The following is a 13,880-nucleotide window of genomic DNA, read 5'->3' as shown; positions in this document are numbered from 1 at the left end:
TGGAGATCAAATCGGGATCCTCTTTGCGAAAGACCTGTGTTAATTAATAAAATCTATTTATTTGATTAGGAATCCCAGCCGCCTCCAGGTTGCCTCGGGCATAATTGTTATTTCAATAGAAAAGCTGTGTGAGTCTTGGACTTGTTGAGAGAAGAAGAAAAGTTAGCAAGGAGAAGGAATTTATTTTTCTTCGGAAGAATTTACGGCTAATGGCCTCCAGACTATTTCAGTCCACTCAGTTAAACTGAATATTTTTTTTAAAAAAGAGAGAGGAAAAAAGAGAGGGGGGAATAGAGAGAAGAGGAAAAGGAGGGGGAGACCAAAAGGGGGAGGAAAAACTTTGAACCCGGGATACTGCTGAAACTCAAAATTACTTCCTTTGTAAATTGAACCTGACATCCTTGTAATTCATACTATATTGCAAGTCCGGGCTTCTACAGTTATGAAATTTGAATGTGTACATCTGTGTTTTCAGTGGTGATGGTACCATGAAAGAGTGCAGAAACTTTTTTCATAAACTTTCGGGAATTCAAGGTGGCCTCTGGACTTTCTAAAACATTTCTCTCCTTTATTATTTTATACCTCTAAAAAGGTGGAAGGCTTTAATATGGGGCTTTGAAATTTTCTAGCTTTTTCAAACAACTTTTCTTTTCTTAGATCTTGAAAAGAGAAGGGTCCCACTCACGTCGCCGTTGGCCACAACAGTGATCCCCAAACTTTGGGAGCGATCTCCAAATCTTCTCCAAAAATTGCCTCTAAATTGTAATTTTTGATGTGATGGGAGGCAAAATTTATTAAATGCATTCCCATGTTCAACATTTGAGTTTCATCTTTTGTTTAATCCAATTTTGTTTCGGTCTTATTTTCACCCACTTTATGGAATGCCGTTCCTCACACATCATTCAAAGATCTGATCACGATGTGAGCGTTTATGGGACAGGAGAATTTCCCGTGTGACAAAGATCTACAGGAGGGTTGATACCAGCACGCAAAGTGGTGGAACAAAAAGCCAATAATTCTGGCTGTTGAATCATCTAATTGTTCCAGAAGATCCATGGGACCTTTCCATTTTGAAAGCTTTTTCTGGTTTACTTTGACCTGCGTTCCAATTCTCCTGAATTCTTCATTTAAGCCATCCAGAGCAGTGGCCGTCTTTACTTCTGGTGGCAAAGAATTCCCTATGCAGCTTCCTTTTTGTGAGTAGAATTATGGATTTCTCGAGGGCTATCATATCTGGGCTGCAGTACGTCTGGTCAGCATTAGAGGGCAGCAAAGAGAAATAAGAAAAGGTCGTATTTGCTGCCACCTAGTGGCCATCTTGAGTACTGCAGCCCAGATAGTAACCTTCCTTTTCTCAGTCTTGATTTATCACTCATCAATTCCAAACGGTGACTTCGGATTTGAGTATATTTCCTCCCCAACTTCCTTCAGTTGATAAATTTATGTTGCAGTATCCTGTGATCCTAATACCTGCTTTCTGGAGAAGCTAGACCTATTGAACTTGATGGGTATTGAGTCCAGCATCTTTTTTATGAATGAAATACCTCTCTCTGCTTTAGCTTTTTCCATTTTTATCATTTCTTGCTGTTCATAATACAGTCTATGCTTTTCTCACAGTTTGGCTGTAATCTACTGGATGCTTAATACTATTAATTGGAGTTAATACTTTGGGGTGTGATTTACTTACTCACTTTTTAATTTATTTAATTGCTTACTTTGGTGCTATTCACTGCCCTGTTAGATTGGGGTGGGTTAATTTTTTTGTTAAATCGAACAAATGCCTAAATACTCTGCCAGATTAGCAAACAGGTAAAAAGCGCAAGGATTCGAACCCAGCGGTCAGCCTCTTCTCCCCAGATGATCTAATTACACCATGCTAAATTTGAATTGCAGATTTTCAACCTTCTCAGGACAAACCCTTAGCAGATCTGTTGCATGAATGGGAGTACAGAAGGTAGTTAGAAAAAGAAAAAAAATGGTCACATCTAGTTACAAAATCATTTCCTTTCATGCTGAGAATCTCTAGAAAATTCTAAGTGAATGAATTAGAATTTCCTCCAGTCATTAACATGCTGAGTTTAATTTCTCCTAGAAAAAGTTAGGTATCACATAGCTGGTTTACACAAAACCAGGTTAAACTGGGTGGTTTGTTGTTCATGTTGGGGGAACCTGCCCGTCGCTTTAAGCCTGAATATGGTTGATTTGAGGGTATTTGGAATATTTGATTTTGAGATGGGATTTAGAGACAGATGGATTGATTTGATAAGCCAATGTGAATTTCTAACACCGAGGTTCCAAAACTGTTCGAAGTGCTGAACCAAATCAGACGTCTCCAAATCCGTTGGCCAAGATTCGCGCCAATCTGGAGATTTGACAGATGGGCGTGCCATGTTTGTTCCAATCCATTTGGAAATCCAAAGTGGTTTGGTGCTCCAAATGGAAAAGCTGCAATTGATTGAATCAATTTGACGTGCGACATCGATTGAATACAAGCTACAATTGATTGAATCAATTTGACATGCGACGTTGACTGAATACAAGCTACAATCGATTGAATCAATTCGATGTATGACGTTGACTGAATACAAGCTACAATTGATTGAATCCATTCGACATGCGATGTGAACTTAGAAACGGTGTTTTGGAAACCCAGATTTAGTGTTGATCATGTTGTACAAACCCAGCTGATGGGTGGAGAATTTAGTATTGATTTTCACTAGAGAGCAGGGAGAGTTCTTAATGGATTCAGAAGGGAGCTGAAGCAATAAGATCAAACCTGAGCTGAGTGGTTGAATCTATATTTTCTGTTGCAGACATCTTAATTTTATTTATTATCTTCACATTTCACCTGCCCTTCAAGGAGTTCAGGGTCATGCACAGAACTCCTCATTTAATCCTCCCTAAATTTAGGAAACAGGATAGAATGAGAGATTGTGATCAACCCCATCTTAACCAAGTGGGGACTTGATCTGGGTGTATAAAATTGGGAGGGGGGAAAGGATCAAGAGAGGCTACTGTCCAAAAAATGGCCAGGGGAGGCCAAGGAAAATTGGGGGAAGATTACCCTCCAAAACATGAGAGATGAAGAAACAAGGATCATGACAAAACCTAGATCTGATTCCAATTTATCTGAATGCAACATCACCATCCCCCATGTATGGAATATATATTTTTTCCTTTCTGGCAGATTAAAAAAAAAAATCAAAATGTTGGAAGGGCTTCAGAGACCCCAGATTTTCGGGAAGATCACCTGCATTTTGGGGGTGGAGGGGTCCACATCCTAGTGCCAGAAAATGTAGGCAAGTGAGAAAGGCACAGATTTGGCTGGCTCTCCTTCTTAAAAATAACGCCCTCCCTGCTTTTTGAAAGTTAGCAGCTCAGGGAGAAAATAATCACAGGAGTTTAAGGGCATCACGGCCAAGTAAACTCTTCCAAATGTTGGAATGAGAGAGGCATACTTTCATATCCAGGCACACCTCTGCAGGAAAGAAAAGACTGCAAGCAAAGATTATTTTAAAGTGAGATGTTTGGGTCGTCTCCTTTTGCATCGCTCTGCCTAGCCACGGTGCCGTTTCCGGACAAAATCTCAAAGGTGCTTTTATTAAAGAATTCTCCAAGCCGGCAAGATTTTTTCCTTCTTTCCCTCCTTCTTCTGTTTTTTGCCACATCATAGCTGCTCAGACTTGACATATAGCAAAGGAATCCAGGGTAACTGGTACAAATCAAAGAGCTGTCATAAAAGTATTCCAAATTTCAAAACCATTCCAAAATAACGTTTTTTCCCGCCATTAGAGGACAAATGGAAACCAGATGTCCACGCAGCTGGGGGGGAAAATGGCTAGATCGTGTTTCAGAGGAGAATTTAAATGAATGCACCGCAGGATGTCCTCCTCTTGCAGATCGTACCTTTCCAAAAGTTTAAGTTTCATCGGCGTGCAGACCTCGAAAATGGGATTTGCTGGGCTCTTAGAATGGGGGGTTGTCAGGAGACATTAAAAATATGGGGAGCAGAAAGGGGAGGGTGAGAGGGAATTTGAAATAAAGGGGAACCGAGTCTGAACGCTGAGAGTTGTTTTGGGAGGGTTACGAGGCACCCTTGCTGGCTGCAAACTTTTGTCATCGCTCAACGGTACCCTTCTCGGTTTTTAAATGACAAAGCCATCTCGATTGAAATTAAAAATGGGCCCGGCTTCACGAGATAAGCCAACTCTTCTAAAATTCATGCATAAAGAGGAGAATTTGCTTGCTTCCCTGTTTCTCATACATGTTGGGGGCCTCCTAGCTTTGGAGAACAAAGACGTGGTCCCTGTCATGATGATATCAGATGACGTCACAATGTGCATGACAGCCTTTGTTCCCCCCTCTTGTAGACCCCTACAGTTCCAAGAGAGACAAGACTACCCTTCTTTCCAAGGATTATGGTCCTCCTGCGGTGATCTTCTTGGTAGTGGTGGTGGTGGGAAGAGCTAAAAATCACAAGTGGGTGGGGCAAGACACCACCCTTCCTAACCTGGGGCATCAGAACAAATGGTGCAAGGTCGATCCTCAAGGTCAGCCCGGTTTTAAGCATGAAAAACTCAGATCCCACAAGGACCTTTCCAAAGCAGTTTTTATCCTTGCAGTAGTAAAAATGCCATCATCATCATAAGGGACATCATCACTTTTCTGCCTTTGGTGACATTCAAAATCCACCACTTCGGTGAGTAGCAGAAAAGGGACATTATAATGCAACATTGCGGCCCTGTTCAGAATTACACATTGGGTCCCTATGCCCTCTTCTACGATACCCAGTTCCATCTCCCTTCTCTTGGAAAAGTCCACCAGGCCCTTTTAACCCTTAGGATTTACAAAAAAATGGTTTTGCTACATTGGCAAACTTTGAATTTTGTAAAATCATAGAATCATAGTCATAGAATCATAGAGTCATAGAGTCATAGAGTCATAGAGTCATAGAGTCATAGAGTCATAGAGTCATAGAGTCATAGAGTCGTAGAGTCGTAGAGTCATAGAGTCATAGAGTCATAGAGTCGTAGAGTCGTAGAATCATAGAATCATAGGCATAGAATCATAGTCACAGAATGATAGAATCATAGGCATAGAGTCATAGAATTGTAGAGTCATAGAGCCATAGAGTCATAGATTCATAGAATCATAGTCACAAATCATAGAATCATAGTCATAGAGCCGTAGAATTGTAGTCATAGAATCATAGAATCAATAGAATCATAGTCATAGAGCCATAGATTCACAGAATCATAGAGTCATAGAATCATAGTCATAGTCATAGAGTCATAGAATCATAGGGTCACAGAGTCATAGAGTCATAGAGAGTAGTATAGAGTCATAGAACCACAGTCATAGTCATAGAGTGATAGAATCACAGACTCAATAGAATCGTAGAATCATAGAGTCATAGAGTCATAGAGTCATAGGATGTTCATGGATGTGCTCTGCTAGTCTTCTGCCTGTCCGTCCTACATACTGGCTGTTACACTCCCTGCACTGTTTTCTGGCTGGCTCAAATTGCAACCTGATGAATGTTCCGTCGGTAGACCGGTAGCGCTGTCTTTCACTCAGAGCTCATCGGATTGCCTGCAAGAAGAGCGTGGCTTTGCAGCATCTCACAGGCTTTCATGCCCTGTCTTTTTCCATCCTACCCTCCCTGACCCTCCCTCCTTCTGATCACAGGGGAGAGCTTGAGTCCAACCCGCTCCTCCACCAAACGGAAGAAGAAACAGCGGAGGAACCGAACCACGTTCAACAGCAATCAGCTGCAAGCTCTAGAGCGAGTCTTCGAGAGGACACACTATCCTGATGCCTTTGTCCGGGAGGAGCTGGCCCGAAGGGTGAGCCTCAGTGAAGCCAGAGTCCAGGTGAGAGTCCATGGGGATTCGTGTGCTATGTCTGCAAATCACTTCTTGGCCAGAAAATGACACTGATATGGCTAAAGTCACTGGGAACCCTTCCAGGGCAGTCCCACGCCAGTGCTTGAAAAGCTAAGGAGGCTCAGATGTGACCAAAACTCAAAGGGGGGACTGCTAGGGAATTCCAGGACTGTGGACCAGATGGGGATTGTTTTTTAAAAAATGAAATAATTCTCAAACAAGTCAATAAATATTTTCAAAATAAATATATCACTCTTCCACGCTCCTGCCAAGAAAACAACGTGGAGTCATGAGCTCAACCAGAGTAGGGTTTTTTCAAATGAATTGCCTTTCATTTATTACATAATACTACATTTATCATTATTATTCATTGATTACTTTTATTTATTATATATCCCACCTTTATCTTGCCCAACTCAAGGCAGCATACGCAATGCTCCTCTCCTATTTTCCATGCAACAACAACCCTGGGAGGTGGCTTGGGCTGAGAAAAATGATTGGCCCAAAGTCACCCACCCCACTTTCAGGCTTAAGAGAGGACTAGAATTCACAACTGCCAAGTTTCTAGTCCAGCACCTTCACTACTCCATCAAACTGGCTCCCAGTTAGAAATGCAAAGGGACAACCCTGCGAAAATAACCATCATGTTGCAGAGCAACTAGGACATGTCCTTCCTCTAGAAGCAAAATGCTGTGTGTTTAATACTCCTGGTTCCAATGACCATCACCAAGTACGTGAGGTTGAGAGTCAGTGGTCCCCAAGCTTAGCAAACTTCACAGAGAAAGATGGATGTGAATGTGGGTCTCCCAGGCCTTAGTCCTGGAGCTAAGACGTGATTCTGGCCCTCCAAATCCTGGTCTTTGTTTCATGCAGTTTGAAACAAACAAATCCTAGCCAAGTTTGGATGGTGAGAAGAAGCTCGAGGAATGAGCTTGTCTCTCAACATCCTACTTCTTTCTCTCCTCCAGGTGTGGTTTCAGAACCGAAGAGCAAAGTTTCGCCGGAACGAGAGAGCGATGTTGGCCAACCGGTCGGTATCGCTCCTCAAATCCTACACCCAAGACACAGCCATCGAGCAGCCCGTTGCTCCCCGGCCCACCACCCTCAGCCCCGATTATCTATCCTGGTCAACCACCTCCCCCTACAGGTTGGTTCAAGCTTCCTTCCTTCTCCCCCCTCCCTGGCGTGGCTTCTCACATTTCCCGTGGAGTCTTCTGCTCCAGGTTAGCCCTAATCGCAATGTTATGTTAGCTTTCAAGGGAAAGTGCTAACCAAACTAGAGAAGGAAAGGAAAACAGAGGCTTGCTCTGTTGGCCAAAGAACACATTTCATCTGGGGGCAGAGGAAGGAGAGGGGAGCTGAGCTAAAATTAGATTGGACTGCTTCAAAGGAAAAATAATACCTTTTCTGCCTGCAAATACCTGTTTTGCATGGAGGGCGATCCTGTGCCTCCAGAACAGGAGGGGTAATAGAAATCTGTGCCTTTTATGCCTGTGTTGAGAACACCATTTTTCAGTCCAGCCTTTCCCTGTGGATCTTTTCTAGATCCCTTGAGGGAAGGAATCTTAACTGCTTGCACCCCTGAAGTCATCCTTTGTAAGATTAATTTCCTCCATGCAAGCCTTTTCAATGTACACTTTCCCAACGTAAGCTCTTTTTTTAATGTAACAGCCACTGCTTGCATGTCACTTTTAGAAGCATACCTTTTTTTCCCCTCCAGAGCTCTTTTTCTTGAGTATGGATTTTGGATCAAGGAAAGAAAGACCTTCAGTGTCAGGGTTGTGTCCATAGCACCACAAGGTCTGCCAAGAGCAGACGATGCAAATCTGCTCTCACTGGAATTTGTGATGGATTTCTTTTGCCTCCTCCTTGGGTGGGTGCCCACCCTAAGAGGACAGACTTGATTGCCTATCCCACTGTCCACTGAAAAAGCTTTTCAGCTGGGAATCCCTTGAATGGTTAGAACATCATAAGTTTACACCCCATCATAGCATCAGTAGGAGCCAATTCTTCTAAAATTTCTCATGCCTCTTTTCTATTGCTTCCCCTTTGTTCTTGTCTCCCTCTTCCCACCCCCTTCTCCTCTTCTAGCAACACGATGCCTTCATACAGTTCCAGCACCCCCACCCCTGGTGTCAACATGGCTAACAGCATTGCCAGCTTGCGCCTCAAAGCCAAAGAGTTCAGTCTCCACCAGAACCAGGTACCCACCGTGAACTGACAGGGCCTTCCAATGCAGCCATCCTTCCTCCGTTTTCAGCAGCATCCTTGGCAATCTCTAGCAATCAAGACATTGGTGATATTCCTGGTCCATCAGGGCTCGAATCTCTTCCCCTGCCCCTAACGTCTCCTTCTCTTGAAGACCAAAGGAGAGAGTTTCAACAAACTTCAGAAGCTTCTTGAAGCTCCCTTGGGGAGGAGGCATGGCCCAGCCTCTTCAAGATCCAAAGAGATCCATGCTGGTGGACCACCATGACTTCTTCAAGGAAGAGGAAATGATCCCGAAGACATTGCTGTCCAGAAATTAAGAAATGGACCTTGGGCGCTTGCAGGTTGGGTTGAAAGCCTAAGGATCTAACTCTTCGAGAACCCAGGCTTCAAGAACCCAAATGTAATCTGACTGTGTGATGGTCTTTTCAGCCCTGGTTGTCTTGCCCTTGCCCATGCGTGGTGACTTTGGGGCCCCTGTGATTGGACAGAGAGTAGGTTTTCTTCCAAATGGGTGGTGGAAGTCTCTCCTGAACGTGTTCCCTTGTTCATCTCTGCAGTTTGCCCAAGGAAAGGGGGCGCTCCCTTGCTTTAAAACGGATACCGTGCTTGCTCAGATTCACCACGTGCCTTGAAGCTCAACGTTCACAGCCAAAGCAATGATGAACTGCGGTCTCAGAAGGACTTGTTTGAAACAGGGATGGCAGCTTATCGCCGGCGGCCATGGGTAACCAGCCAACAGCTTTATGGCATTGCTGTCATTCCTTCAGAACAGTTGGTGGCAACTTAGCCAGTTTGCAAAACACACATTGATGGATGCTCCCCCGGCCCAGAGGGCAGATCTGCAGAAAAGAAGGAGGACACTGAATTCTAGTGGTGAAGTTTGGGCAGCTGAGGAGGGGGGATGCATAAAAAATGGGGCTGGGGGTTGCAGTTAACTCATGGCCATTGCAATATCAGCTTTACCTTCTCCTAATTCTCGCTCTATTTTCTTTTCCCCAGCTTTCCTGAGCTGGGGGAAAAAAAGGCACAAATGAAGGAGGATCCTGGCCTGAATTTGGGGAACTTTCATTCTGTTCTGCCATTCTGGGAAGCACATCAGAGTTCTTCAAAATTCCAGTAAGCTGGTTCATCGCTTTCCATTTCCCAGAATCCCCCAATGAAAGGCATATGTCAGTTTCCCAGAATCCCCCAATGAAAGGCATATTTCAATTTCCCAGAATCCCCCAATCTGAAAAGTATTGCCATTGGGGACGGATTACCCAGTTTCAAAGCGGCCCCCATCTTCTGCTCTGGAAATCCCCTTCAGAATGGAACTTTCTAGGAATTGTAGCATGGGAGACACCAGTCGGACCAGTTAAAACAATTTCAGGATGTTTCCTTCGCCCACCCCAATCCCCACAAAAATAAAATCTGTGAAAACTCAATATTGCACAGTGTTTCTTCCATTCCACTCCACAGCTGACAAACATCTGAGCTTTGTTTGGGTTTTTTGGAACCTCACATGACAATTTCTACCAATGCGTTTCTGAAACCCAAGACCGGGGTGAAAAATAGAAGGATTTCAGAAACGCTCCAGAATATTGGCAGAGCACCGGGTGAAAAACAAGTTGTGTTTCTGCAGAGAAATCAGGGTGGTCCATATGACAGGTGTGGCTGCAGGAGTCAAAAAAGTCAAGATGGTGGCCACTACCGTATGATCAAGGCCCCACCCCTTTTGGTTTTGAACGTACCGTCGTGGCCACCATCTTGACTTTGTTCTTATTCCGGCTGTGGATGCTCCTACAATTGAAAATGGATTTTTTTCAACTTTTTGGATCATTCCTCCTTTGCAAACAGGCCACATCATTTATTTAGGCATGTCTGAATGCCCAAATCCGGGTTCGAATTCCGGGCGATTTCCAAGGAAACCTTGAAACTAGGAGTAAATTGCTTAATCTGGCTGCTCCCTGAAGAGAGAACCGGTTTATGGTCCCCGTTATGACAAAACCTTTTGAGAGCTGTCAGAAATGTGACTTGGAACTGGTGCTAGTCGAAGAAAGGGACGCTAGAGGGCAGTGGCGTATCACCTAACCCATCCCGAAACTTTTAGAAGAGTTTTCGCAGCCAGCATTTTGCAGAAAGAAAATGCTCCTGGGGCCTTGCAGTGCGGAAACAATGCAGCATTGCTTCTAAGGGTGCATTTATTCCAGAGATCCCCCCCCCCCCGTGGGGATGAAGGGCAGAGGTCCATATTGTTTGGGGAGGGGCAACTACAGGTGAGAAGCTGTCCTCAAAAATAAATTAGAAGCAAAGTTACTGAGTTTAGGGCTACCCTATCTAGGCTGCAAACATCCAGACGGCCAAAAGGGGGCAGCACACAGAATCAGAACACTCCAATCTTTTGCTGCCCCCTCTTGGTGATCCGGATGTTTGCAGCCCAGATTTGTAGGCAGGTACAAGCTCCTTTATGCTGTTAGGTTTTCTATAGAGCAGGGTTCCTCAACCCTGGTGACCTGAAGATGTGTGGACTTCATCTCCCAGAATGGAGTTGAAATCCACACATGGCTGGCTGGGGAATTCTGGGAGTTGAAGTCCACACATCCTCAAGTCACCAAAGTTGAGGAATCCTGCTGTAGAGACTTCAGGCCAACAGCTTGGTAAAAATGCCATCCACCCATTCTTGAGCAAGCAGAGAGAAGTTGCTGAGCCATATTCAACCATGCCAATAAGGCCCAGGACTGGGGCTGCTTTATTGTTTCAATGTGGGACAATCACACTCCTTTTGATGCAAAAATTGATGAATCACAAGCATGAGATGGACGGCTATATAAGTCTAAGTTACAACTGGAGGAATCTAGCCGCGTGCTCTCAGAATTGTCTGGAGCTTGAGAAGCCTACTTTTCAGAAGCTGCTCCAAATGAATCAACCTTGTGGAGAACTACAATTCCCTTTTTTGAAGGACCAGCAACCCACTGCTACTTCTTACCCCCTTCTTATGGAAAAGACTTCTGCTAGCTGAATCATTTCAATCTACCTTCTAAAGGTGATGGTGCACTGTGGGGATGAAAAGAAGTAAAAGGAAGAGGAGAAGAGGAAGAGGAGAAGGAAGAAGAGGAAGAGGAAGAGGAGGTGGAGGAGGAGGAGGAGGAGGAGGAGGAGGAAGAAGAAGAAGAAGAAGAAGAAGAAGAAGAAGAAGAAGAAGAAGAAGAAGAAGAAGAAGAAGAAGAAGAAGAAGAAGTTGTTGTTGTTGAAGTTGGTTGAAGTTGAAGTCGAAGTTGGTTGTTGTTGGAGGAAAAATGGTCTTCTCCTATTTTCAGCCATGTCTTAAAATATTAACCAATGGGTTATTGTGTTAGAGGAAGAGCCTGGTAGCCAAAGAATTTTTCATCCAGAAAATCTCACCATCACAACCTTAGCATCTTCAGTTGACCTGACGGCTGATATCAGGTGATTACTGATGGACTGACACTTTTACTCATTCTAAGATGGTCGAGTTCACACAACCACATATAACCCTAAACCTGGCTTTACAAAGTATAGTACTTTGCTCACCGAATGTGCAATGCCCGGCGTGGCTTAATGTAATGAGCTCATTCATCCAACATGCTGAGACAATGAATGAGTTTCCACATCGCAGGAAAGCATAAATTAAGCCCCCTCCTTCCAGCCAGATCAAGCGTGTTGTGCCAACCCAGCCAATGGGTCTACGTCAGGGTCAGCTTGAAGGTCCACCAGAGATCGCCAAGGAGATCGTCAACTCTCAACAGCTTCACAAGAGGCGATTTAAGGGCAGATAACTGAAATCCACTCTTGGCTGGTCTTCACCTCTTAAAAAAAAGCAAGAATTGACTGCCTTTGACCAGCGGACAATGTAAGTGTTCTTGCCAGTCTGGATTTTATGGCTGGCCTGGAGCCACTTGGATGACGATTCCCACGTGAATCAGCCCCACGGGGTCATCCCCATGGTTTACTTTAGCCGCCTTCTCACCAGGCTGGGCTGTTAATGGACCTTCACACTCAGCCAAGGAGTCAACTGAACCCTTGGGGAACGGAGAACATTAGACAGGGAACGTGGATGACAGTCAGCTGAAAAACATGCATCGATTTGATTTATTTATGGGTTAGATTTACAACCCGCCTTTCCACCCGGAGCTCGAAGAAGCATACATGAGTCTCTTCTTCTGCTACAGAAAGTTTCCCACGAATCAACCCATTTCAGGGCTCCTGAATAGCCAGGATAGGGACGATGGGGACTTAGCTCCAATTCCTGAGCTGCCATTTTGCATCACAGCTGGAATGTAGTCTATCTGTCTGGGCAGAACAAGCAATGCGAACATATTCATTGACTTGGTTAACCCAAGATGAGGATTTGGCATATTAGGCGAACCCATGACCTTGTTCCCACAACACATTTAACTGATTCAGTGAAGGGATTGATGCATTGTGGGGACACCGAAGGGGCCAGTTGACCCCATCACTTATCCCTTGGGGGCTAGACGTAGCCCTCACAGACCCAGTCATGCCCAGTCTTCGCCCCATCATGTCTGGAGGCATCTAATTCCAGTCAATGGCCCATCTAGTCCTCCAGGAAAAAGAGATGGAGGGACAGAGCAGCTGAAATCGAGCCTCTCTGCTGCAGAACTCACCGCCAAGACTCGGCCGCAGAGGACACGCCTCCCAAGCAGGGATTGGCTGCCGGGCCCAAGCGGTAGCTACTCCCCGCCCCCTTCTGCAACTTCAAGCCTTCAGAAATTAGCGATGGGATTCCTGCTCCCTTTGAGTGCAAATAAAGAACCGTCTGTTATCTTCATTCCGCTTCGCAGAGAGAGGGAGAAGTCACATTAACCCAATGCCCCCAACCCCTTTCAGGGGGGAAAAACAAACTGGAAATTCATGCACTGCCCTTTGATCGCTTTGCTGTTTCACTGCCCCCCTCGCTTTTACTTTAGGGTTGCAACGAACTCTGCGCATCCTCCTTGCAACCCGGATTGTTACGGGTTTCGGAAGAAAGCCGTGCCCTTCCATTCGCAGAATCCCCCTCAGCCTCCCGGGAATTAAAGGCCTGTTTTCTTCTGGGGGGGTGGCCTGGAAGATGGTCCTAAGACCCCGGAGAATGCTGTCAGTGCCAGAAGCCCACCGGCCTCCCCCCCCCCAGCATTTCCCTCCACCCAAGTCGACGCCTCTTCTCTGCAGCGCATACCCTGTGCCAGCAACTTTCTCCTCTCCAGCCTCCCACCCCCCTCCTTTCCTTGGGTTAAAAATAAATTAAGTTTCTGGGAAGCGGCTTCTCTCCCCCTCCCTTCCGAAGAGCCCCTGAGAATAGACTCGGCTGCTTTCAACCCCCAGCCCTTCCTCTGTCTCGGCTCCCTCCCTCTCCCCTTCCTCCCCCTCCCCCCCAGCTCATATGCTCAGGCTTGGCCAGCCAGTTCAACTGGGAAGGAATTTAACCCTTTCCCAGCCAGGCAGGAGGGCTGGTCTGGCGGCCCCGAAGCAGCGCCTCTCCCAGCAACCTCCGTCCTGCAGGCGGAGAGCGCCCTGTGCTTCAGCTGCCCGGTTCCTGCCCCTTTCCGGCCCTGGTGGCTGAACTGCAGCCTGGCGCTCTGCTGGTTATTTCCCAGGCCAGCCCTGGCATTGGGGGACGGCTTGGCCCTTCGACCCGACCCCGTTTCCCTCCCTCCGAGAGCTGGGGGGGACACACGAAGAAGCCCGGCTTGGGCCTCCACTGCTCTTCCCGGGAGGGGGGTTGGAAGGGCTGTGACGGGGGCAGCGGTCTCCTCCGGCCCAGGTTGGGGGAGCCGGACCACG

At 45.8% G+C, this 13,880-nt stretch overlaps 1 protein-coding gene across 1 annotated transcript in view; it reads left to right on the top strand.

The window, feature by feature from the left end:
* Positions 1-9,513, top strand: part of PRRX2 (paired related homeobox 2) — a 58,601-nt gene extending 49,088 nt beyond the window's left edge. Inside the window, exons 2-4 of the mRNA XM_088146746.1 lie at positions 5,689-5,873; positions 6,854-7,032; positions 7,977-9,513. Of these exons, the coding sequence (XP_088002872.1) occupies positions 5,689-5,873; positions 6,854-7,032; positions 7,977-8,106 (494 nt within the window). The 3' untranslated portion in view covers positions 8,107-9,513. The remainder of the gene's footprint in view (positions 1-5,688; positions 5,874-6,853; positions 7,033-7,976) is intronic.
* Positions 9,514-13,880: the final 4,367 nt, after the last annotated feature.

This window comes from Python bivittatus, unplaced genomic scaffold (assembly GCF_059951505.1).
Source record: "Python bivittatus isolate LINGU-HERP-01145 unplaced genomic scaffold, Pbiv_v1 ctg000160_np1212, whole genome shotgun sequence".
Classification (NCBI taxonomy): Eukaryota; Metazoa; Chordata; class Lepidosauria; order Squamata; family Pythonidae; genus Python; species Python bivittatus.
The sequence above is the reverse complement of the archived record's forward strand: the minus strand, read 5'-3'. Positions and strand labels throughout refer to the sequence as shown.